This window comes from Crotalus tigris, unplaced genomic scaffold (assembly GCF_016545835.1).
Source record: "Crotalus tigris isolate CLP2741 ecotype Arizona unplaced genomic scaffold, ASM1654583v1 scf7180000018825.4774228, whole genome shotgun sequence".
Classification (NCBI taxonomy): Eukaryota; Metazoa; Chordata; class Lepidosauria; order Squamata; family Viperidae; genus Crotalus; species Crotalus tigris.
Genome location: NW_024097215.1, coordinates 2,130,643 through 2,155,262, shown reverse-complemented (window position 1 = coordinate 2,155,262; position 24,620 = coordinate 2,130,643). Strand labels below are relative to the sequence as shown.

The 24,620-nt window shown below is 39.5% G+C and overlaps 1 protein-coding gene across 5 annotated transcripts in view; it reads right to left on the bottom strand.

Moving 5' to 3' along the window:
- OGDH (oxoglutarate dehydrogenase) overlaps positions 1–20,524 on the bottom strand; it is a 45,116-nt gene extending 24,592 nt beyond the window's left edge. For 2 of the 5 annotated variants that reach the window (XM_039356641.1, XM_039356643.1), the window contains exons 1-4: positions 20,403–20,524; positions 14,054–14,305; positions 5,442–5,630; positions 3,492–3,582 (exon numbers count right to left, since the gene is read on the bottom strand). In XM_039356641.1, coding sequence (XP_039212575.1) covers positions 3,492–3,582; positions 5,442–5,630; positions 14,054–14,278 — 505 coding nt within the window. In that variant the 5' untranslated portion in view covers positions 14,279–14,305; positions 20,403–20,524. Of the gene's footprint in view, positions 1–3,253; positions 3,357–3,491; positions 3,583–5,441; positions 5,631–14,053; positions 14,306–15,512; positions 15,535–20,402 lie in introns of those variants that run through there. The other 3 variants (XM_039356639.1, XM_039356642.1, XM_039356640.1) reach the window with 3 other exon arrangements.
- Between the last annotated feature and the right edge of the window lie 4,096 nt (positions 20,525–24,620).

Genomic DNA, 24,620 nt, shown 5'->3' with positions numbered 1-24,620 from the left:
AATTCTGCAAATCTGTATTTAAAAAGTGCTGGTCAAATGAATAGATGAAAAGATTCAACAACTACCAGGGTTGTAACCTTTAATATCAGATAAAACGTATATCAGTTATTAGGATAAGCTTTTATTTTGCTCTTGGTGTTTCTTGAGCTTAGGATAAAGATCCTATTACATTTTTTAGAAAAGGATATGGTGATGCATAGCAGTTGCCTTTTGTCCAATGCATATCTCATCCTGCCACTGTCCTTTCACTACTATGCTGGAGATATGACATTTCTGTTCCAGAACGATTCAGTTAATTATGTGGTTTTTGAATAAGCATATATGGAACCCTAGAAGTTCTGGATGACTTGCAGTATTATGCATTCTGCACTGTCTAACAGAAGAAACCAAAAGTTTGAAGCCCTGAAACCTCTTTTAAATTAATATTACTGAGATTTTAAAAGATGGGGCAGTGAGGAGTTTCCTAAGAATAACTCTCCCAAAGGACGTATCGCGGGAATAGAATAATCTTTATAAAATGGTGAAAGGACCTTAAGTTATGATTCATCAAGATAAGTATACGCCACATTTGGAAGCTTAGTTTTTGTGGCATGGTCCCGAAGTCTTAAATTCTGCATTTAGAAGCAGAGAACTTCAGAGGCCTCTGGGTCTTCCTGCTTACTTGCCTATGTCTTCTTCACCTTCTCCCAAGTATCACTTCAACTCTCAATCCATTACTCATGGTAAGAGCAGGGATAATTACATTTAACCTTGTTGTAACAGGTTCTGATCTGTTTTGAAGTTACGGACTACTTTTTCCTCAATTTGGCATTCTTCAGACAGTTGGAATTTGATTCCTAGACTCCCTTGTACTGCCTGGAGAATTCCGCCTTGCGGAAATCCATATATCTCGAGGGTGTTCTGGCTAGACAATGCTCTTTCACATTAAAATGAAAATAAAGTGTGGAAAAGAGTCAAAGATGAAATACTTAACATAAATATGATTTTGTCTATTGCTTTCAGATAATGCAAAGTTAGCTTCATTTTAAAACTCTTGACCAAGATGCTAGTTTCAAAGAAGTTGCACATCTCTTCAATCAACAATATCAACTGCTTCAGAGGTAAGAGCAACCCTTATCTAAATCTTCCTGAACTACAGTATATATATCTATCAGCTACCTATTTACCTACCTACCTACCTACCTATTATGAATGCCATCCACCTTTCATACAATTTTCCTGTTCTGAATATGCACATATGGTTTCAAGCAAAGAATTTATCTTAATTTATAAATATGTGGTAGTGGAATGATGTAAAGGACAGAGAGAATGGCCTAGAACACAGGTGTCAACTCGCCACATCATGTCACGTGTTGCAACGTATCACAACTTTTTTTGCATTGTTGGAGCTGGGGTGGGCGCGGCCTCTGTATGGTTCCCAGGTTCACATGGAGATAAAGAGATTGATGAGAAACTATATTCAGGCTTGCAGGATCCTGTCATTATAGCTGATATAACAAAAGCAGTACTGATCAACATGGTGTTGCTTTCTTAGTCTGGCCTATCTTATAGGGCTGACAATAATTACTATGCGCGGAGCCTGTACTATTTATTTATATTTTATACAATATATTTTTCTATAGTACACTGGTAAAATAAATAAAATACAACCCTTATATTTCTTAAACCATCTCCTACATTAATGTTTAATTTTTATTCAGACAAAAATTCTAATAGTTTCTACATTTTACTAAAATATTCATATGACAATTTCAACCATTCAATAGATTTGACAGGACAAAGATAATTCACAGATGAAACCACTTCACACACACACACACACACACACACACACACACACACACACAGAGAGAGAGAGAGAGAGAGAGAGAGAGAGAGAGAGAGAGTGTTCAGAAGCCACCATCATTCCAGTGCACTCCTTTAGCCTAAAATAGTTATGTCTGCCTAAAGTGTATCTTAATATTTGTGAAATGTGAAAGGAATTCCACAGCACACACACACAAACACACATACACACTCAACACTGGCGATCTGTTAGGGCCTGGTACAACCTTCTGGGTTTAGGAGTCCAGCTTAATGTACACGAGGCAATAACTTCAGAGTGGAGATTTAGTAAAGTGAACTGCACTTAAGTGTGTTCTTAGATATTCACCAAAGTTATATTGCTGTTTTAGTTAATTTTATTTTTTAAAAACATTTATATACTAACCCATCTTTCAACCAACTCTGGCTTTCTTAAACGCTTTCCATTTCAATAACACACACACTGATACGAACATACACCATCTGATCGGTACACACCGTCAATTCACACCATTTATTTTACATGCACAAATACTCTAATCAAAGTTTAGTTTTGAAAGGGGTTAGTTGTCATTATTGTTACTCTATTCTAAGTTAGAAGCATGCTACTTAGAAGCATTGGCAGAGCCAGGTTGATTAACCTGTGGAAAGCACCAGCGATCAGTAGAGCTCAGCCACCACAACTGGCCCTATCCTGAAGGGAAAAATGGTGGCCAGAATTAACAAACCCCGGGAGCTCAACCGGAAAACCAAATTCCAAGTATTGCTCAGCAAGTGCACCCTCACCTGAGAACCACACATGCACCTCTCCAGCCAAGAATCTGTATCATTTCAGTCTTTTGATTAGAGGTGGGAATGCATTCCAAAGCTTCCTTATCATGATCACTGATGGAGTCATTAGTCAAAGTTGAAACTGTGTATTTGTGTTTTCTTAGCTATGCAGCTGGCCCTAAATCATGCACTGATCTGAAGGAATCCAGAGACTTGCCTCTTTCCTCACTCCCTCCTACAATAGCCATCAAGGACCGAGCTCTGAGAAGGCACCAGAGCGCCAAACAAGAGCTCTGTTGACCATCAAAATACTTTCAGTTTAAGGGATGCTTATGTGTCCGTCACTCTAATTACACTCGTTTTCTTGGAGTGGCAGGGTATTCACAGTTGCTAGTCACACTTTCTGATAGCTGGTCTCCAAATCACGAGGACTAGGTCAGGAGGAGACCACCGAGGTGTCTGGAACCAGGGGATGTTAATTATATGAAGTTACAATGGTAAGTGACTAGGGACAGATCAACTGCTGCCACTGTTCCTTTTTTTTTTTTTTTAAGTGATCATTAGGAAGGAAACTTAAGACCTTTCCCTTCAAATTTAGTGAAGCGATCTATCTAGAAGCTGTGAAAGTGAGAGAGGAGCCCAAGCAATGCGGCACTAGCTGCTTTTTTGGAGCCCTCACCCAGTTTGTCTGCGGAACTGATAATATCAGCTGGAATGGAAGAGTCCAGATCAGCATCCAAGATGCCCAAGGGGTCGAGCTGGGCTACATGATGCCCTCGGATCTATGAAATGGGCCAGAAATGAAAAAGATAGTGGAAACCAAAAAAAGAGGGAGATGGAGGGGAAAGAGGGGCGGAAAGGAAAGGAGTATAAAAGTTAAACGTTGTATTCAATTTAATTTGCAGAATAATTCTCACCAATGTTTGGCGAATCAGTTACTGTCGAATCATCAAAATTTACACAACTAATGCCGAGAGGATCAAGCTTGGCAATGTGGTGACCCCTGACCTAGAAACAACAACAAAATTAGTCATGAAGTTGGGTAACAACCACCCTTCCCGTTTGCAGGAGTTCTGCAAGTACTGAATTTATCCAAATCCATGCTGATGTATTTCAACAGAGTTAAGAATGTATGAAAAAGTAGCTTGCATTCAGATATTAAAGTATTTTTTTCCTTGAAGTAAAAAAGTGTGATGTATTTAGTAACATTCTCGTGACCGTACTTTAAAAATTTCCCTTCATTTGTTTAATTAAACTGGGGAAAAAAGATAAGAAAAAAACTAACAAAAGGATATATATATATATATATATATATATATGCACACATATATACAATTTTACATAAAAGTTTCATGAAATGGTAACTATATTTTATTAGAATAATTGACATATACTCGGTTGCTACAAGCAATGCATTTGTAAGTTGCAAATAGCATCAGGTCTTCAGACCGCTGAGTAATTGGGGCCATAAATTTATCTTTCCAAGCCCAATTCTCTTAGCAATATGAAAGACTTGGAAAATCAATTTCCTCTGTTCAGTGGCTCATTTCTATACATAGATACATAGTCCAAATGGATGTGAACATCTGAATACAGACAGACAGACAGACAGACAGACACACACACACACACACACACACACACACACACACAGACAGAGGAGAAATTGTTTCTAAAAGATGTTTATGGAACAGGGATCCATATTCCTGTTTCTTGACAGCAATGGAATGTCCCATCTAGGATTAAGAGAATATATCAAATGGTCTCAAGGGCAGAAAGACTTACCCAGAAAGATTATCACTACTCATATTATGTTCCATTTTTTTTGTTCCTGCCCATCATAACAAGTCATTAATTACACAGATTAAGTGCTTTATAAAGGTATTGCATAAAGCTGCGTATTGAAAAAACTGTTTCATCTGACTTTTTTTCTCTCTGAAGCACTGTAAGTGATAAGTCTCACAAGTTCAGGTCCATTCTTCTACTCAATGAATCTTTTTATGAATAGCATTACTATATAAAATAAAACACGTGTGTGTGAAGAAAGCAATTTACCATAGCAGCTATCTGATTTTAAAATATAAACAATATAACAACAGAAATCAGGTTCTTAAGCAGGCAATTTTCTGAAATATGAAGCTATTTTAAACATTTTCAATGAATGCTTTATGATCCATCTCAAGGAGAATCTAAAGTAGGAAAAATGTAGTAACAAAAAACACTGCTTTAATCAAGGGAGAAAAAATGTTTTGAAAAGATTTTGAATACAATAATATACAAATGATGTAACTTCAAATCTTGGTAATCTGTTCACTTTTTAAAAATATTGTAGGAATCTCATAAGATTTTAGCAATTTTATTTGCATAACTATATTAAAAATGACCTGAAATGAAGTAAGAAATGTATTTGCTGTCAATAAGACCATGGATTAGACCAATGATCATATATGAATGAAGACTAGATCCTGCCATATCGCATTTCTATAAGGATACAGAAGCCGTCCTTATAATTCTCTATTTTACAAAATACTCAAGCAATTCTGATTATTCTATGTACGGATGCTATTATCAGAGGTCAATACGATTCAGTTTCTAGGAGTGTGCTAATTTTGCTCTACTGTTTGTAAAATGAGACATACAACCAAGCATCAGTTATCTTGTTACAAACTCTCATGTTTTGGTTTGTGTCATCTGTTGTTCCTCTGTTCTGATTCAGTGATTGTTATAAAAAGTAAAGCTGATCAAAAAATGCTCCATTCTATTTAAGCAGCGAGTTTAAATCTTACAGCTGAAGCAATAATTAATTACCACATACAAAGAAAATAAACCATTTTTTAAACAAAAAAAAACAACAACCACACCCTTACCTGGTATGCCCTGATAAGTGATTGAACTGCAAGATGGTCTTCCACCAGCTTATCTACATTTGGCTGTGCTTGAACCAGTGACTGTGCGTGTGCCAGGGTTGATAGGCTGGTATTTAACGGAGGGGGGCTTTGGTAAGCAGTACCTGGAGCAGCTCCAGCATTGGCATTGCGAAAGAATATGTCCCATGACTAAAGTAAATAAAAATAAAAGTCCATTTGATAGGGAATTACTTTTTCAAACAACTTAATCTATTTTGACAGTCAAATTTCTTTAATTTCTGCACAGTAGTACATAATTAGACACAGTACTAGAGATAACCAAATGTAGTTAGGAGACTGAGTCTTACTGTTTCCCCTTAATTCATTTCATATAATAAGGCTTGTAGAACATATCAACGATAACCCTTATCTTCCGTGTCCTTTTTTTAATTAGCCCTACTAATGCACAGGTAGTCCTTGACTTACAATGATCTGTTTAGTGACTGTTTGATGTTACAACAGCATTGGAAAAAGTGATTTACAACTGTTCCTCCCACTCACAGCTACTGCAGCATCCCCACAGTCATCTGAGCAAAATTTGGGCTTAGTGTCCAAATTTTACAATGGTCGCAGTATCCTGCGGTCATACGATTGCCATTTGCGCCATGCCAGCCAGTTTCCAACAAGCAAAACCAAATGGTGGCAGTCAAGAGTCACTTAACTACTGCAGTTATTCCATTAATAACCATGAAAAAAGGTCATAAAATCAGTTCTGAGTTATTTAATAACCGCCTTGCAATAGAAATGCTGGTCCCAGTAGTCATTTTTGTAGAACAACAACAACAAAAGATATCTACAGTATCTAGAAAATAAACAGACAAAGATCAAAATCAGAAGTGTTACACCCCCTCCTGCTCTCTCTGTTTAGTCTAGTGGTTCTCAACCTGTGGGTCGGGACCCCATTTGGGGTCGAACGACCATTTCACGGGAGTCGCCAAACAACGCAGTCTGCCATTTTTTCTCCCTTTTCCTTAGCTGTGCTACTCCCTTTTATTCTATTGGCTTTTGAAAGCCAATAGAATAGACTCTCTTGAATAGAGTCTAATTCTATTGGCTTTCAAAAGCCAATAGGAATTGTCCAGGCTGTCTCTGCCCTGCTGAGCCCGCCAAAAGTCCCATTCTGCAAACGGTGCTGCACCAGTTGAGTGGTCCTCGACTTACGACCGGTTGAGTAGTCCTCAACTTACGACCGGTTGGGGGTCTCAGCATTAAAAAGGTTGAGAACCACTGGTTTAATCCCATTTGAAGGGCAGGAGTTTATAATAATACAGCAAAACAGTTCAATGCTTATCTACCTTTGTTGCACTGATCAAACTGTAAAATATAGTAATAATTGGCCGTTTCAATGAAGGCCAATGGAGCATAGCAACGAAAGAAAGATTCATAGGTTCCAGCAGGAACTTTAAAACGCCTGTATGATTATTAAGATTTTTTTCAGTCCTGCTTCTGACATATATATGAACACAAGTTAAATGAAAAAGCAGTGCTTAGGACCAGCATTAGGTTGTTGGAAATCAACAAATAACCAAACAGAAAGCACTTACCAAATGTTGTTAATTATATACATATAAGAAATAGATTTTCTGTTCTATGATTATTTGACTTTGCCCTGGTTAGTGATGGCAACAACTCATATACAGATTATTTTACTAATCTCACCTCTTTACATTAAGAGACACAGACACAATATTCTCCAATATACCATAGTTTATTCATATTCTCTCCCATTAAAAAAGTGACTAGATTCTCAAATGAAATTTAGGCAATCCAAAAGTTATTTTTGTTTCTCAGATTTAAATATTGCTGAATTCTGTTGAGCTTTTTTACCTCTGACTGCTACCTGGACATATCCCTATAAAATGAGCAAGAAATAAATACAGGAATCTGATAATCATATGCACTTTTGTTATAAAAGGTTCCTTAGATGTCAAAAGAGAAAAAGGTATCTCACAAACTCCTGCTAATTTCATGCTGCAGTGGTATCAGTCCCCATCGTCGCCTACTGACACTATTTTCAGCTTCATCTTTTTTATGCAAACCGTACAGCACCCAACTACTGTATACAAGATGAATTTTAGGACAAAATGAGGACATACTAACTTGGATCCTGAAAAAAAAAAAATACCAGACTCTGGCTACAAATTGTTAAATGTTTCATATTTGATTCACAAACAATACAACGATGGCAACAATCTGCAACTTTTTAAAGGAGCGCTTCCCAAACTTTTCTTTCATGACTAAAAACAATTTCAGATTCAGCAAACAGTTTCATTTTAGGATCTTTATGAAGAAGGCAAGAATGCAAAGCCCTATTTCATGCAAGTAGGTGCTTGAAAAGGGCAATAATTGCATTGTGGTCTCTGCAGATACCACAGGATATATACCTTGTGAAATGTTAACCAGTAGAACTCCAAATAGTCTTTTTTAAAAAAATAAATAAATAACATTTTGTGCTGACTGTTTTGACCTAAGCTTGGATCATCTTCTCTGCTAAACCACTAATGGGTTTGTCTGTTTTTACTCAGAGGAATACCTTTGGGTAAAACCACTTCTACCCAATGTTTACCTGGGTTTCGAAAGCTCTGGTTTAAAGCAACTATACCTTTTCTTGGGATGAAAGTTCTCTTCCAAATCATTTCCAAAGGGCTGCATAGCTTTGGACCCAATGGATACATTTCTTGACTATCAGTTTGGTATAGTCCAGGAGTAGGCAACCTTGGCTCTTTTATGACTCATGGACTTCAACTCCCAGAATTCCTGAGCCAGCTATTATTTTTTAATTAATACTCAGCTACTATAAACCATGTTTAAATTGCAAACATGTAGGCGCTTCAACTGTTGGTACCTAAAATAATGCAAGATATGGCACAATGAAATGCATAATGTTCAGCATCACAGATTTAAAAAACCCAAAACCTTTTTCTAAGCTTTGAATAACCTGATGCTGCTATTAGGTATTCAAAATTTGAGGGAAAATTAACTTGCTTATGAAACACTTAAAGAGGAAAAAATGTCCAAGCTTCAAGCACAGATGTAGTATTTTTTTTTCTACAAAGGAACATATTCAATTCTTTATTTCTCTTCAATAACTCAAGCAGTTCTAGATGGTTAAATGAGGTGATTGCTATGCTGGCTCAGGAATTCTGGGAGTTGAAGTCCAGGAGTCATAAAAGAGCCAAGATTGCCTACCCCTGGTACAGTGGTTAAGGTTTCAGGCTGGAAACCAGGAGCCTCTGAGTTCTAGTTCTGCCTTACGCAAGAAAGCTGGGAGGATCACTTTGGACCAGTCAAGCTCTCTCAGCCCAATTAATCTCCCAGCATTATTGTTGTGGGGAAAACAGGAGGAAGGAGTATTAGGTATGCTTGCCAAATTTATGAAAATTATACAGTGGGATTTAAAAAAAACCCTAATAAATAATTAGCCCATGCTGTGTCATGCATAAAAAGAATCTTTTCAAAATCCCAGACAAAACAGCTCTCAGTGCTAGTTCTTTCGATAAGGTTATCTCTTATATTGCTCTGCCAGATACAAAAGCAGTCAAAGATCAAATGGAGGATTCACAAGTCCTGATATAAAACTTTGACCTCTATTGCAATAAATTACTCAACTGGTCATCATAAAGTGTGACAACATACAATGAGAAACATTGGCTAGGGACAAAGAATACTGTTTCTTCATAGCCTCTCCAATATGGTTTCTATTTCATCAATACTTCGTTTAACAATTTTATTTAAAAGAGAAGCTTTAGGAAACAGATAAGATGCAGCAATATGAAAGCTTATAATTATTCTTACAGTACACTTCATAGAGTATTTTCTACTATTAGACTAGCAGCTATAAACAGGGCAAAGGAGAGAAGCACACAAAATGCTTAACTATATTATTTTTTAATTAATACTCAGCTACTATAAACCATGTTTAAATTGCAAACATGTAGGCGTTTCAACTATTGGTACCTAAAATAATGCAAGATATGGCACAATGAAATGCATAATGTTCAGCATCACAGATTTAAAAAAACCAAAACCTTTTTCTAAGCCTTGAATAACCTGATGCTGCTATTAGGTATTCAAAATTTGAGGGAAAATTAACTTGCTTATGAAACACTTAAAGAGGAAAAAATGTCCAAACTGCAAGCACAGATGTAGTATTTTTTTTTCTACAAAGGAACATATTCAATTCTTTATTTCTCTTCAATAACTCAAGCAGTTCTAGATGGTTAAATGAAGTGATTGTAGGAATACTTCTGATTCTAAACGCTACATGTGTGATCTCAGATATTGTGCATATTAATAAAGCAGAGGAAATGAAATCCATACAACACCTACAATATAACATATAATTCATAGTTCAGACAACTATTACACGATCACTGTTCTGACGTACATCTCAAGCCATTAAAACTACACAAGATTTTACTGTTAAGCTTGTGACTGCCTTAGTCCAACACAAAAGATTATCTTTTGCATTTGATCAACAGCACCATACTGGTTACCTCCATTCTCATTCTGTGGAGGGTAGCAGCATAGTGCAACTATGAATAGAAACTGAACGGAGAATAATAAATTGCCTCTATAGACATTTCCTCGCCTTCTGAAACAGATTAAACCTACAAAAACCGGCAGGTGCAGCTGGATTATAAAAATATTTAGGAATACTAAGTCACTTCTCTGGCCAAGCTCGTTTTTTTGCTTCTTCCTATAATATTCAGTGATGATAAACTCCAGCAATCTGCGGAACACCAAGTATAAAGCACTTTCAGGAATTAGCATTGGATCACATTTTATTGCTGGCAGTTTTAGCAAAGGAATGGTTAGTTAAACCAGGAGTCAAGTTACATGATTCCTCCCCATGTAGACATTACATTCTTCTTTTACTTAAGGGTTAGGGTGCAATCACACAGTTCAACTCAAAGATCAAAAGGATAGTAGGGAAGTTCTCTTCCAATGATAAAATAGGTCTTATTTCCTCAACCACTGACCTCCCCTTGATCTCTACAAACAATGTTTTTGAGATTAGAATACCTAGCCTCTACCTCAAAAGCAGAGATGTGCTGGGCTGGGGCAAGGCAACACCCCTCCCCCCCCATACCCAGCCAATCTTTTGCTAAGGACCCAAATATTCACACATAAACAATCAGAGCAATTCCTCTGCCATTCTAGTTTTCATTTTACCCAATTTTTTAAGGATAGGAAACAAAGCATCTGCTAAGTGTTGCAAAGAAAATGTGGGTTTTTAGTTAGGTCACCCAGAATGGGGCGAGCCTGTATTAAATCACTTAGATGGCAATGAAAACTGGCCAAGCTATCTGGAGAGTAGGAAGAACTTCCGTAAGTGAAAAAAAAAAAAAAAAAAAACAAGGGGCAGGATTTAGACCATCATTTCATTTGATTTGGAGAGCCTGTAAAAGATTTGAAGAGGAACATTACATGCCCAGAATGATGTAAGCAGCATCTTATGCAAAGGAAAAGAACAGTGAACGCTACGTGTTGTAACTCTCTGCCTATCCAAGTCTGAAATATTACAACCCCTTTGTGAGACTTGGTTCTATCAATTGCAGCAGTCGATTGGGATTCTGCCATGGGTTAAAGGCTTTTCCTAGTGTGGGAAGTCAGAGCCTCCCAGAGAAGGAAATATTAAAAGGGCAGGAAAATATATTTTTCTTCAAAAGGAGTTTTAAAAGCATTTTTTTAAAAAAGCAGAAACCTGCCCTCAAATCTCTGTCCCCAAGCAGTAGCCAGCCCTATACAAATGCAAATGTAAAACCATCAGAAAGCCAGAGAACTCAAGAAGACAAAGAGACTTAAAATCTGCATACCCCACCCAAACTTTAAGAGTCATTAGCCCCATCACCAGGGAAGCAGGATATGACTTTTGGGACATAACATACATACCATCAAGTATGTCAGAGAGGCACACCTAGGCTCAGGTCAGAATACGTGACACAGGAAATAGCCCCAAAGTTCATGCCACAGGAACAGGAAACTATTCCAAACAAAAAGCTAGAGAGGGTATTAAAAACCTACTGCCCATGGGCTCAGCCCTTCTCCCCTCTGCTCTTTCTTGCAAGGACCATCTTTCTGCTTCTTCAATAAATTGTAACCATCTTCCCAAAGCAGTCGCCATGTTGCTTATTTATTCCCGGCTTGGATGAACCAGGATGAAGACTTTGCTTCTGACACTAGGAACAAATTTCCATCTCCTTTCCTAAAGACTATTACGTTGAGCAAGGAAGAGGTGTAGAAAGGAAGGAAGGTGATTTTAATGAATGTATACAGGATCTGTTGCCTAAGCAAAAGGGGCTGAAGAATTTTTAAAGTTCAGAACAAGATAACATTTGGAAGCAGCTTAGGCAGAGGTCTCCTTAATTGGTTGAACTAAAAGGATGAGGTGGAACAGAATAATAATCAAGATTCTTTGCAAGATTCTTTTATTACAGCCAATCTCAATAAAAATAGCTTCAGCCTGCTTGTGGAATTGAATCCTGGTCTGGTTTTCCTAGTGGGACTGACAGGAAGAGACAATATTTTACACTAAAATTTTAGGGACTGTAATAAATGTCAATGTAAAAATGCAGAAGAACTAAAAAGTTAAAAGAAAAAAAATCAGATAGGAAGAATAATTACAGCAATGTGGAGATATAAAAGGAATACTAAGCTGAACAAAACTGAATATTCAAATATAACACAGAACAGGGAATATATTATGTATAGCACGGAAAAGGAGTAGGTGGAAATGTTTTCAAAGGAATAACAAGAGGATGGGAAGGGGCAAAATACAAAAAGTCTTTTATTGCAAAAGAGATATTGGATGAAATATTCAAAGGAAATTATACAGTAAATTGAGCTTAATTTCTGAAAAAAGCGAGAGGGAGCATTTAGAATGGAATTATAGAATTTGTTTTTTGCATTCCTCACTATTGATCATGCTCTTAAGGCAGTACTGAATCAATCATATTCAGTAATGTCTTGATGGCAATAGGTTTCCCAAATATGGGAAGGGGGACAAGAAGTTGCTCTGCTCTTTGGTTAGAACCCTAGTTAGTTGAGTGGGTACCATTATAAAGTGGCTGTTTTTAATAGTGGTTTGATTTTATGATTTCAAGTAATCTAGAAACTGTGATATAGGTAGCATAGAAATGCATGTATCAGATTTTATTTGCAAACCACTCAATTTTTAAAGAATTTCTCATTGTAGAGAAAATAGAGTCCCAAAGAGAAAATATTTGAATCTGCACTTTTATATTTAAATAGGAGAGTCCAAAAAGTAGAGAGAGAAACCAAGTTGTACTTTCAGAATATTTCCCTACCAAATAGAGACACCTTAATTTCTATAGCATTTTATGGGCTTATAAATGGTATATATTCTGAAAAAAGGCAGTACAAATTCCGCCAGCCTAATAAATAGCAGTATTGTTTTATGATTCGTCATTTTTCAGTGGCAGTTGGATCAGTATAAAAAGACATTTCAACAGGCCAAATATCAATCTCGTTAGGCAACTGATGTCTGAATTCTGCATCTGTCTTAAACTGTCTACGTGCTTCAGAGCAAAAGTTATTGTAGTGCTTAACTTTGAGCTATCTCTAACAAGAACTTATTCTATATTTCCTTTTTGCTTTGTCACTACCTTGGAAACTACATCCTGAATTAGCCAGTTTTACAACAGGTCAGCAGACCTAATTACTATGCCATAAATCTTTGACCTTCAAACAGGTTTTTATTTAGTCTTATCTCATCAGGCAGGGACTACTTTCTCTAAGAAAACTTTAGAGAACTGTATTGGTGTTGCAACTACCTTGAGCTGTGAACAGAAACTCAAAGTTCAAATATGTAACAATCACCAGTTAAATCCAATTGAGCATGATGGACTACATGTCCTGTTCCAGCCCAATTCTTTCTAATGGCCACATTTTGCAGTCCAATTCAAAAGATTTCTTCGACAAAGCAGTGACCAGTACCAATGAGTCCTCTATTATATAGTTTGCAAACAGAGCAACAGAAAAATAGGACCAGTTATGCATCTCAGAACATACAGTTTTATCCTCTGGTATGTCGTGACATATAGAAATAATGTTAGCACAAACGAAACAATCTTGGCCCTTGCAAACTTCTTGAATTTGGCTTGAAATAATAAAACAGTATAAAGAGCCATTACACAACAATACAAACAATTCAGAATATAAACATAGAAACAATACAAATGCTTTTCTCCAATCCACGATCCATCTCTATTACTTCAGAAGAAAAGATCCACAGATGCTTTGTGATTCCTCAGATAATAATCAAGAGAAATAGCTCTTTTTTTTTTTTTTTTGGTATCCTTGACGAAATCGGGAGCACAATTCTTTAGGGGAAGATGATCACAAACTTCACAAACTTGTTCCAATGTTGCCTTTCTCATCCGTGTTGTGCTGCATTGACCAGGTTTCTGTAGAACTGGAATGAATTCAAAGGTTCCTGCATCATCTTCAAATGGAGCTTCTGCCATGACCACCTGTACTTACCTGGAAACGTTTAGCCTTAAACCGTGAGTACCAAAGTGCAGTTTTATTCTAGGGAGGCTACTCCTTACCTTATGTACACTTTTTGGATTTTCCAACCAAGCATAGTACATTTCCTCCACATAATTTGAACTAGTCCCACTCAAAAATGGCTCAGCAGCAACAGGTGCACTGTAGCACCTGATCTGTTGAAACGTCCTTGGTGCTGCTGCTGGTTTGTTTTGAGAAATTGTCTTAACAGTCTGTGAGGCAGTCAATGGCCTTAGTTTACTAGCACAAGTCCTTAAGTGAAACATTTTTGTCCTGCAGCAACAGACAGGTTCCTGCCGGGAGAAAAATAAAAAGTGAGTCAGCGATTAAAAGAAAAGTACATAAGACTATTAATCAAGCTCCATTATTAGTTCATTATTAGTTCCAGAACTCTCATACTATAGTAGATGCACGAGATTTTATGAATGCTTTTTTGTAAACCTCTGCTAATGGGCATTATATAAATATTTAAAATACAGTATAGCAAACAGTTAAGTGCACTGAAGTCAACACAGAATATGGCAATTTATGTTTAGAGTCTTTCGCTATTCACACCAAGAATAAAAGAGATATGGTGGATCCAACTAAGAAATAGTTCAGTCTGTTTCCCTTACAGATATAGAAACCAAAGAACTGAAAAATATTAGGTAGTGAATTATATAGCTTGTGCTGTCTACTCTTACTGGCACAACTACTTTCCATCTATCCTATAATTTAGCTGATGATGCAAGCTCTTATCCCAAAAGCTTCCACTTGCAGAACTGAACAATATTTTCCACAGACAGCAGTCTCTGTCTACCACCTATTCACACTCGTCCAGGTTTTCCCCATGAACTCTCTATGAATCCATTCACTGTTTCAATGCTGCCATATGTTAAATAAATAATAACTGTTTCAGCGCTAACTTTCCCTTCGTACATTTTTTTGCACATCAACAAAGTCATAAGAATGTGACAGTTTGAACACCTGACTTTTCTCTAGTGCATTATTCTAAAAAGCAGTTGCTTGTAATTAGGTTTAAAATGATTTTCCTTAAGAATTCCTTTGTACTAGCCTCAAAATAAATTAATACTAAGAGATAGCTGTTTATAAGTCACACAATACAAGGCAGTTTGAAGAATTCCAAAATGCAACAATGTCCAAAAGAGTAATAATGTTGTCAGTTCTTCATCAAAAGTAGTAACAGTCTTAGGATTCCTTAAAGTAGCAGCCCCCAACCTTTTGGGCACCAGGGACCAGTTCCGTGGAGAGAGTTTTTTTCCGTGGACCGGAGGGGATGTGGTTTTGCGTGGTTCCTGCATCCTGTGGATGGGGCTTTGCTTGTTTGCATGGACTGGTTTCTGGCATGCTACAGACTGGTGCTGGTCCACGAATTAGGGGTTGGGAACCCCTGACTTAAAGGATAACTCAGTTTATTATTGCCTATATTTTAATGGCTCACAGTCCATTTCATCAGAGGAAATATCAGTTATTACGTATTATATTATATTATGCACTCACCTTTGTACTGATTATGCTAGAAGGGAGGGTCAGTAATCACAACATCCTGATTTCAGTTATGTGGATTCAATTACAAAATGATGCTTCAGAGCATTTGGGACTATGAACATAGTACCTGTTTAAAAAATATTTAGAACATCTGAACAGTTTTGAAGTTCATACACTATGCTGGGAAAAGTTGCAACTATTTTAAAGAGTTACAGACAGGTATTATGCTTGTGCTCCTGCATTCTCCAAAGAACACATTTTGAAACTGAATTCAAAACTCTGGTCACCACTAATAAATATACAACTGCCAAAAAATTACTTGTTTCTAGTTACTATATAGTATTTATTAGGCTTAAAATAGTTCATAGTTTGATAGATTTTCACTTGACTTTTAAAAGTTTAAAATGAAGTTCATTATAAAAATGAATATTTTGATTCTTTGAAACTTATTGCTTTAGCTAAATCAGTTATTTTAGAATCTATTCATTTCTTAAGCATCTACTTAACTCAATTGTTAAGTGTCTCACGAATAGTAAACTAATCAAGGCTACTATTTAAATTATTAAACTACAGAATGGTGCAACACTTTAGTTTTCTTTTAGATGCTGGTTTTATGTTTATTTAAAATATTTAATTTCCTTGGTGCCCATTGATAAGTATAGATAAATCCAAACAAATACAAGTTGCTTCCCAATCATTATCTTACTTCTTAGTAGGTAAGGTATTGTTCCAGGCTCATAATTATCATGGTTTAGAATCATATGCCTATTATCAGCAATCACATGGAAGCCTAATTGTACTGATTTTGCAACCCAAAACAAGCATGATTGTTCTGGAAATTAGAAAATGGAAGCCTTTATTTAAAGCAGTATTTCAAAAAGAAAAAGGAGAGTTCCTTGGCAAATTAAATTGTCAAATTAATTTACCCTGCCATTATCAATTAATGAGAGGCTAATTTATCTGAATGGATACAATTAATATGAAACACGACTGCTATATTTGCATCTGCTCTACTCTAATATCACTATTTTGCTCTATAATTTGTCTGAAGAAGATGAATCTAATTTCCTGGAGGAAATACATACAAACACAGTATAGGTAGCTGAAACCAATTGAGATGGAGGTCTTTAATAGATGCACAAATAATATACTCTTGGAGACCTTAATGTTTCTCTTACACATGTCATAGAAAGCTAGGTGCAGGGAACAAACTCTCATTCCACTAACTCAGTTGATAATTATAGGGTGACCCCTTTTCAAGGTCACTTAATAAAGAAAGGGAAAATTCTGCTGACTTCCTTCCCGTTCAGAATACTTGTGGCTGAATGGGAATTACCGACCTTTCTGTTGATATTATATACTACAGAGAATCCTAAGATACTTTTAATACACTTTATACAGTAATAGTATGACTTTTTAGTATTAAAATGTGTTTTGAAGACACAAACAATACTTCCTTAAGCCTCTTATTTCAAAGATATCTACTTAGTTATAATACACAAACACCAACATTCATTTTGCCCTGGTTTAAATATCATGAATAGTTAAAAAGACAGCACACTGCCTCTAAGTCTCTAAGTGATATTCAATATCTCATTATATTCAACTGATAAAATGAATAGGATACATCCCTGAATAATCTGAATTACTTTACTAACAAAACAGTAGACCATCATGTATTTGCCAGGTATACACAAAAGGAAGAATGCTGAAACTTGGAAAAACTGCCTCAACACAAAGCATACAATACAATTTACATAAGTCTATTTTTTTTTTGAAAACTACACAAAAAATATGTAGCTCAGTCATAAGGCTTGGTAGTTCCAGAACCAAGTTTTCATAAAAGGGCATTGCAAGATTCTTTACTACGGTATTACTGTGAAGAGATCACCGAACAACACGAGGACAAGCGAAAGTAGCTTTGAATATAAAACATGAAATACAATTTACAAGACTTCGTCTAACCTGATAAGAATCTATGGAGGTTTAATAACTAGGACCTTATACCCAGGAACAACAGGCACTTACAATTTACTGTACACAGACCTATATTTTAAGTGAGAGAAAATCTCAGTTGAGATCTCCTTCCTTGTAACTGCACAAGGAAGGGCATATCAACTGAACACAGTCACCTTGGAGAAGAATATACGGAGGTAGCTTTGTTTTTCCATGAGGTATAGTAACCACCCTGGCTATTTCTGTCATTTCTCCTTCTTGAAATTGAATCAAAAGTCCAGTGGTTACCCCCCCCTCTCTCTCTGTCTTCCTCCTGCAACACGTACTAAATAGTAAGTGCCTAAGTTCCTGAAAACATTAATAGTATATCCGCTATTGGCTCAGCAAGCAAAAATAATACATTTTCCTTAACTTATTTCTTGTGTTCTAGGGCAGTGATGGCAAACCTTTTAGAGACCGAGTGCCCAAATTGCAACCCAAAACCCACTTACGCATCGCGGGTGCCAGGTAGGTGTGGCTCATTGGGTGGGTGTGACTCATTGGGCGGGTACGGCTGTGGTGGTAACGGCAGACTGGGTGGGTCTAAAAAGTTCAATCAATCAATTCCAACTTTGCAAGATCTTTTTTTTCCCATGAGAAGTTGAAATTGATTGACTGAACCTTTTTTTTTTGCACACGGCAGTGGAGGCCTAAAGCAAAAAGGTTTTATAAAACCCAGCTGAAGACCTAGGACTGGGGCGATGGTGTGCGTGCCCACAGAGAGGGCTCTACATGCCGCCTCTGGCACCTGTGCCATAGGTTCGCCACCACTGTTCTAGGGCCCCTTATGACACTTTGGCTGAATTCATGAAACACTGTAAAACTATCTTTATGAAACACAATTGCTATTTTTCACACAACAGGTGAAGACAATGGCTAAATTCCCACAGGAGGCTGAAGTACAGGCTCCATCAACCTAATTTTAGTTTAACACAACGTGTTATGCACAAGATGATAAATAGTATATGGTACAGTGGTTAAGTTCCAACATGAATGGAGGAGACTCAATTTATAGTCATGTGATGTGCCTTCGAATCAATGTTGACACCTGGTGACTGGATTAGATTGAATAAATCCCTGCAGTTTTTTTGGCAAGGATTTTCAGAAGACGTTACCATTGCCTTCCTAGAACTGAAAGAAAATGGCTGGCCCAAGGTCACTCACAATTTCCCTCTCTGGTCTGGTGCCTTTACCATTACACCAAAGTAATTCTCTTATATATATGTAATATTTGGTAATATATGGCTAGGCCCTAAATGACTTATTTTGTTTAAAGAATTCACCAATTCTTGTTAACCTGGTCAACATGCTGCTCTTCACATTTAAAAGTTTGAGACCCAAACATGTATGGGGTATCTCCTCTAATTGTTTGCTTAAAAGAGCTTTTAAAAAGCTCTTCAAAACTGAAACTAGTTAAAGAGAAAAGATTCTCTCCCTGCATATGATGTTACTCACTATTCTTCACAGGAAGTTAAATGTACTGCCAACTTGACTGGTTTTTAGGTGGCAAGCAAAACTTATTTTTTTTTTAAAAAAAACTATATTATTTCATTGCTACTGTGTCCCAAATGTCTTCATCTTATATGCTTTAATCTTACTTGAACTTTTCTCCCTTCACTTGTCTGGTAAATATGAGCATTAAAAATAAGTAGAAAGAGGGACAGAGCAATATATCCAGTGTCTTTAGGAGAAGGTCAAATGTTTATTTTACAATATTTCAGACTTATCCCAACCTAATAGGCTTTGATATGTGGGTTTGATTCGCCTAGACACAATTTATTGAGTAAATCACAACTTACTGGAACCCCACAACATCCTAAATCAAAGACCAAGACTGACAATCCATAACAGTTCATATCAAGGACTAGAGCCAAGGGTAGGCAACTTCGGGTAGGCAGCATAGCTGACTCAGGAATTCTGGGAGTTGAAGTCCATGAGTCATAAAAGAGCCGAGGTTGCTTACCCCTAACCACAAACATGGCTCATACAGTTTGTGCTTAAATGTGCATAGGACCACCCAGATTTATACTGCATATAAAGCAGCAAAGTATTAAACAAGACTTTCCTGTAGCTCAAGTGCTTCTCACACCTGGCAACTTTACTTAAGTGTTGGACTTAAGTGTTCCCCAGTTAAAGCTGGGGAATTGTGGGAGTTGAAGTCTACACACCCCTCTTTAAAAGTTGGCCAAGTTTGAGAACCACCGTTTTGAAAGTCTTTGCCACACATTTTGCAGCCGGCACAAGAACTACTAAGTGTGTAGAATAAAGCTTTCCTATCAAAAGTCACCGTCAGATCTTGGCCACAGTGTAGTGTGTAAAGTTTTTTTTTTCCTCTATCAAAAGTCACTTTCAGTATTGCTGTTTCATCAAACTGGGACTTCAAACAGGTCTAATTACTAGCTTGGCTGCTTCCTTCCCCCCCCCCCCACCCTGACTTTCATTCATAAAAAGGGGAACAGGACAAGGGGGCCTTCTCGGCTCCCTTCGCGCTCCATTTCGTTCCTAAGCGAGTCCTCCGCCCAGAAACTGGCCCACCCGAGAGGCCCCGAGGAAAGGAGACCGGCCCGGTGGTGGCAAAGGCGGAAGAAGCCGCGTCAGCCAACCGGCCGGCCGGCATTGCTCCCAAATAGAAGGCGGGGGGGGAGAGGACGGCGGAGCGGCGCATGCGCAGGGAAGTCGAGAAGGCGCGCGGGGTCTGACTGACTGCCCGCTCGCCCACCCATCCGCCGTTCCATCCCGAGCGGCGTCGCTTCAAGGACTCTCCGGCCTGGACGACCGTCCCGGCCTCCGGGAAGGGCGGCGTCGGCGGTCACCGCCCCGATAGTTTCTCCGCGCCCGTGGCTTTTGGGGCCCCCGCTTAGCGCCTCAGCCCCCAGCGCCCTCTTCCCCCCCCTCACGGCCCGTTACCTGCCAGCGCCTCTTCGGTGTTCTCCGCGGCCCCCCGCGCGCTCGGCTTGACAGCGCCAACAGCTGGCCCCGCCTCTGCCGCTCGCTACGTCATCACGCACGAACGCACGCAGGCCGGCCCTAGAGTTAGAAAGGGAGAGACGGAGGGCGGGGCCTCCTCGCCTGATCCTGCAAGGGGAGGGGAGGGGGCTCGGAAGGGAGACTACGGGGAGATCCCAGTATGGGAGGCTCGGCCGGAAGTCGGAAGAAAGTTCTCGATGGCTGCGCTGTGGCTGAGAAATGTTAAAGGGCGTCTCCGTGAAGGCACCCGGAGCTGAGATCAACTGGAAGGTTTTCGGAAAAGGGAAATCGGAACCGGTTAGAAGCTGGATGGGACACCAAGAGGAAATTCCAATAAGTGATGGTCGAGTTTAATGGAGTTATCAGCTTTTGCGAGCCGTAGCTCATTTCTGTACATCAGGTAAAGTCAACTACTGCTCATGAAAACAGGCTTTTCAATAAAATTGGTGAGCTGGGAAAGGTGCTGGCAGACTTCTGATTTTTTTTTTTTTTTGCAGAGATGTGGTAAGCTATTCAATGCTCTCCTACAATATATGGACGAGAGATCTTATTTGTGAGAGCCTGTATTGTTAGAATTATATTCCATAATGTTAAGTATTAAACATTACGTCCAGAAAATGCAAAATGTTTACAGAACATTTCTCTCTCTCTCTCTCTCTCTCGTTTGGTGATTTGCTTATCTCGCACAAAAGCATTCTGGATTTCTCCCTGCATTCCGTAAAGAGTTTCCCCTTCTTTCCAACTTTGAAAACGGAGCGAAATGAATGAAGAAGTTCTCTCTTTATGTGCTTTTTGTTTATCTCTACGGAGCAAACCTACTTCCGACTGATCACGTGGAGGAAAATACACGCCCTTGCAGTTTCCAGCTTTGCTAAATGCCACAGCTGTAGAGGCGGAGGCAGTTTGAAAGGACGAATCTTTCCCCCCAATTTACAGAGGAAAAGCATGCATGTTTATGTTGACTTACCCAGGAAGTTCCGCTACGCGTCAGTGAGCTTACTCCTCTGAAAATATATCCCTGGCAGGTTTTACCCCGCTTCCTCACTCAACGAGCATTCTATGATCCCAACAAGGTCCCTTCGAGGTAGGCCAGGTGAAACACTGGCGACCCGAAGACTCCCCAGTAGAAAGAACATCGCCATGAAAAGTGGAGAGACGTTTGCGTATATTGTGCGTCTCTTAAATTTCTCTCGCAGGGACAAATGATGGCTAAGAGTTTAAACCTGAAGTAGAATATATAGATCTCCCCAAAGCGGGGGACGTTTGAGTAAGGGAGCTGGGTGCTCTCATGAAAGGAGAGAAGCAACCTAGAACTAAGGAGAAACTTCCTGACAGTGAGAACAATTAATCAGTGGAACAGCCTGCCTCCAGAAGCAGTAAATGCTCCAACACTGGAAGTTTTTAAGAAGAGACCGGACAGCCATTTGTCAGAAATGGTGTAAGGTTTCCTGCCTGAGCAGGGGGTTGGACTAGATGACCTCCAAGGTCCCTTCCAACTTTACTACTATTACTATTACTAATCCAGGGGTTTATAGTGGACGATGGGGGAAGGGGGGGTCTCAAATCCAGAAGAGCTGCATTTCCAACCATGGCAATCCCCAGCCTATGATTGGGAATTCTGGAATCCGACTGGGAAAGACTGAGACGCGGCATATACTGTACATTACAGCAGAGCGCGTGTGTTTACAGTACGGCGCAAGAGATGGGGCTTCTACTTAACCTGGTAACTGAATTAACCCGAGTTCACACCGCACCTTTAACCGGGTGATTGAAAAACCTAGCGGGCTGCGCGCACCCGTTGAAGTGCTTCAGTAGTTCCAGTCTTGATTCTTTGGGGCCGGGGGGCGGGGAGGAGGTTGGTGGTGCGGCGTGCAATAATGGGGAGCTCTCATGCCCGCCAGGGAGGACTTGATGGCTTATCGTTTCGTGCAAACGCAAAAAAAAGCGGTTCAGTGCAGCCTTTGGATTCGACCCAACGCAGCCAGCCGTGATCTCGGTTTACCCCACACCCCAGGGGTAGGCAACCTCGGCTCTTTTATGACTCATGGACTTCAACTCCCAGAATTCCCGAGTCAGCATAGCTGACTCGGGAATTCTGGGAATTGAAGTCCATGAGTCATAAAAGAGCAGAGGTTGCCCATCCTTGCCACACGCTGAATCACAAAGCAACCGGGCTGGCCCCGCAGTTGGCGAGGGCGGGCGACGCCCCAGAAGCTACAAACCAACCAGGCCAAACTTTTAAGTTCTGCTGACTTCGGAGAAGAAGCCCGGAGCGCCGGCGCCCCCTTCGGCCAGTTCGCGGGGCTGGACGCTTCCTCGCCTGCCTTGCCCGCGGCGGTGGCGATTGCCACTCGGGGAAGACCTTGCCTAGCGGGCTCGTTCGGTTCCGGGATAGGAAACGCCCGTCTGCTCCTTTGGCGAGGCCTCGCCCGGCCTTGTTGGCTCCGAGGCGGCGCTCCAGGGTAGGCTGGCCCGCTTCCACCATCGCCGAGCGAGCGAGCGAGCCGCTTTCCCGTCTTCGCCGGGGCTGAGCGCGGCCGAACTTTGCTCAGCGTCTTGAGCCAGCGGGGGCGCGGATTTTATTTGACTTTTCAAGAAGAAGAAAGGACGAGGGAAAATGTACGGCTCGTGTATACGGATATTCTTAAGAGAGATCGCTTATGCAAATATATGTATCGCGTGCAGTTGCGGTTAATTTATTAAATCTTACCAGAAGGGGAAAAAAAAGATTAAAGGCACTCCGTGCCGTCAAAAATTCTCTGAATAAACTTCCTCCTGGTGATCATAGGTGTGTTCCAATATAGAAAGGAAATTCTTGAGGCCTTTTTAGGCAGTTGAAGGAGAAACTGATCTGATGATGTTACTTACTCGTTTGGGTACTGAAATGTCGGCAAGAAAATAATATCGCTCAGAGAGCACCAAGGACCCCACAGTCCTCCTCCTCTCAAACCCCACTCCCTTCTAGCACCTATATGCTATTACCTAGTTGGGTAATGAAATGCCTGCAACTAAGCTCAGAGAGCACCAAGGACCCCACAGTCTTCTTCTTCCTCCTCCTCCTTGCAAACCCCACTCCCGTCTAGCACCTATGATGTTACCTAGTTGGGTAATGAAAGGTCTGCAAGAAAATAATCTAACTCAGAGAGCACCAAGGACCCCACAGTCTTCTTCCTCCTCCTCCTCCTCCTTGCAAACCCCACTCCCATCTAGCACTGATGATGATACTTAGTTGGGTAATGAAATGTCTGCAAGAAAACAAGGAACACCAGAGAGCACCAAGGACCCTATAATCTTCCTCCTCCTCCTTGCAAACCCCATTCTCTTCTAGCACCTATGATGTTACCTAGTTGGATAATGAAATGTCTGCAAGAAAGCAACCAAGCTCAGAGAGCACCAAGGACCCCACAGTTCAACTCTGAACTATACATACTCTTCTCCATTTTTTTCCCTTGCTTGTGGCTAGCATATTGACTAGACCAGTGGTTCTCAACCTGTGGGTCGGGACCCCATTTGGGGTCGAACAACCATTTCACGGGGGTCGCCAAACCACACTGTCCGCCATTTTTTTTCCCTTTTCCCTAGCTGTCCTACTCCCTCTTATTAGTTGCCACACCCACTTGGGGGTCACCACAACATGGGGAACTGTATTATGGGGTCACGGCATTAGAAAGTTTGAGAACCACTGGACTAGACAAAACTCACTGATTTATTCAAAGGAACCCTGATTAAAAAAAGCCATAGTTTATGTAGGGCCAGCAGACCTGGGCTTAAAAATCTGGGTGACCTGTTCGTGGCATCAGAGCCACTTTTGCTAACTTGAGTTTTGCAACCCACATCATGTAGTCTTATGTATTTGTTACAATCTCTTGAAAAGAGTGAATCAAAGTGAAAATAAAAGCAGTCTTGTAAATGTCTTTTTTTTAATTTTCACTTTGATTCATGAGGGGGAGCCAGAGGACAATCTGTTCACACAAGTCACAAGGACTCAACTTTTCCAAATAGTTTGAGGAAGACTATTTCTTCATAATATGAAAACTAAGAGAGGTTTTTCTTGGCATCAGGATTTGTAATTTTATTTCAGACTAATTCCTGGCTTACCCCTAAGTCTGCCTGGGTCAGAAATAAGAAGATGGTTCGTATGCTTGGTTCTGGGACCTT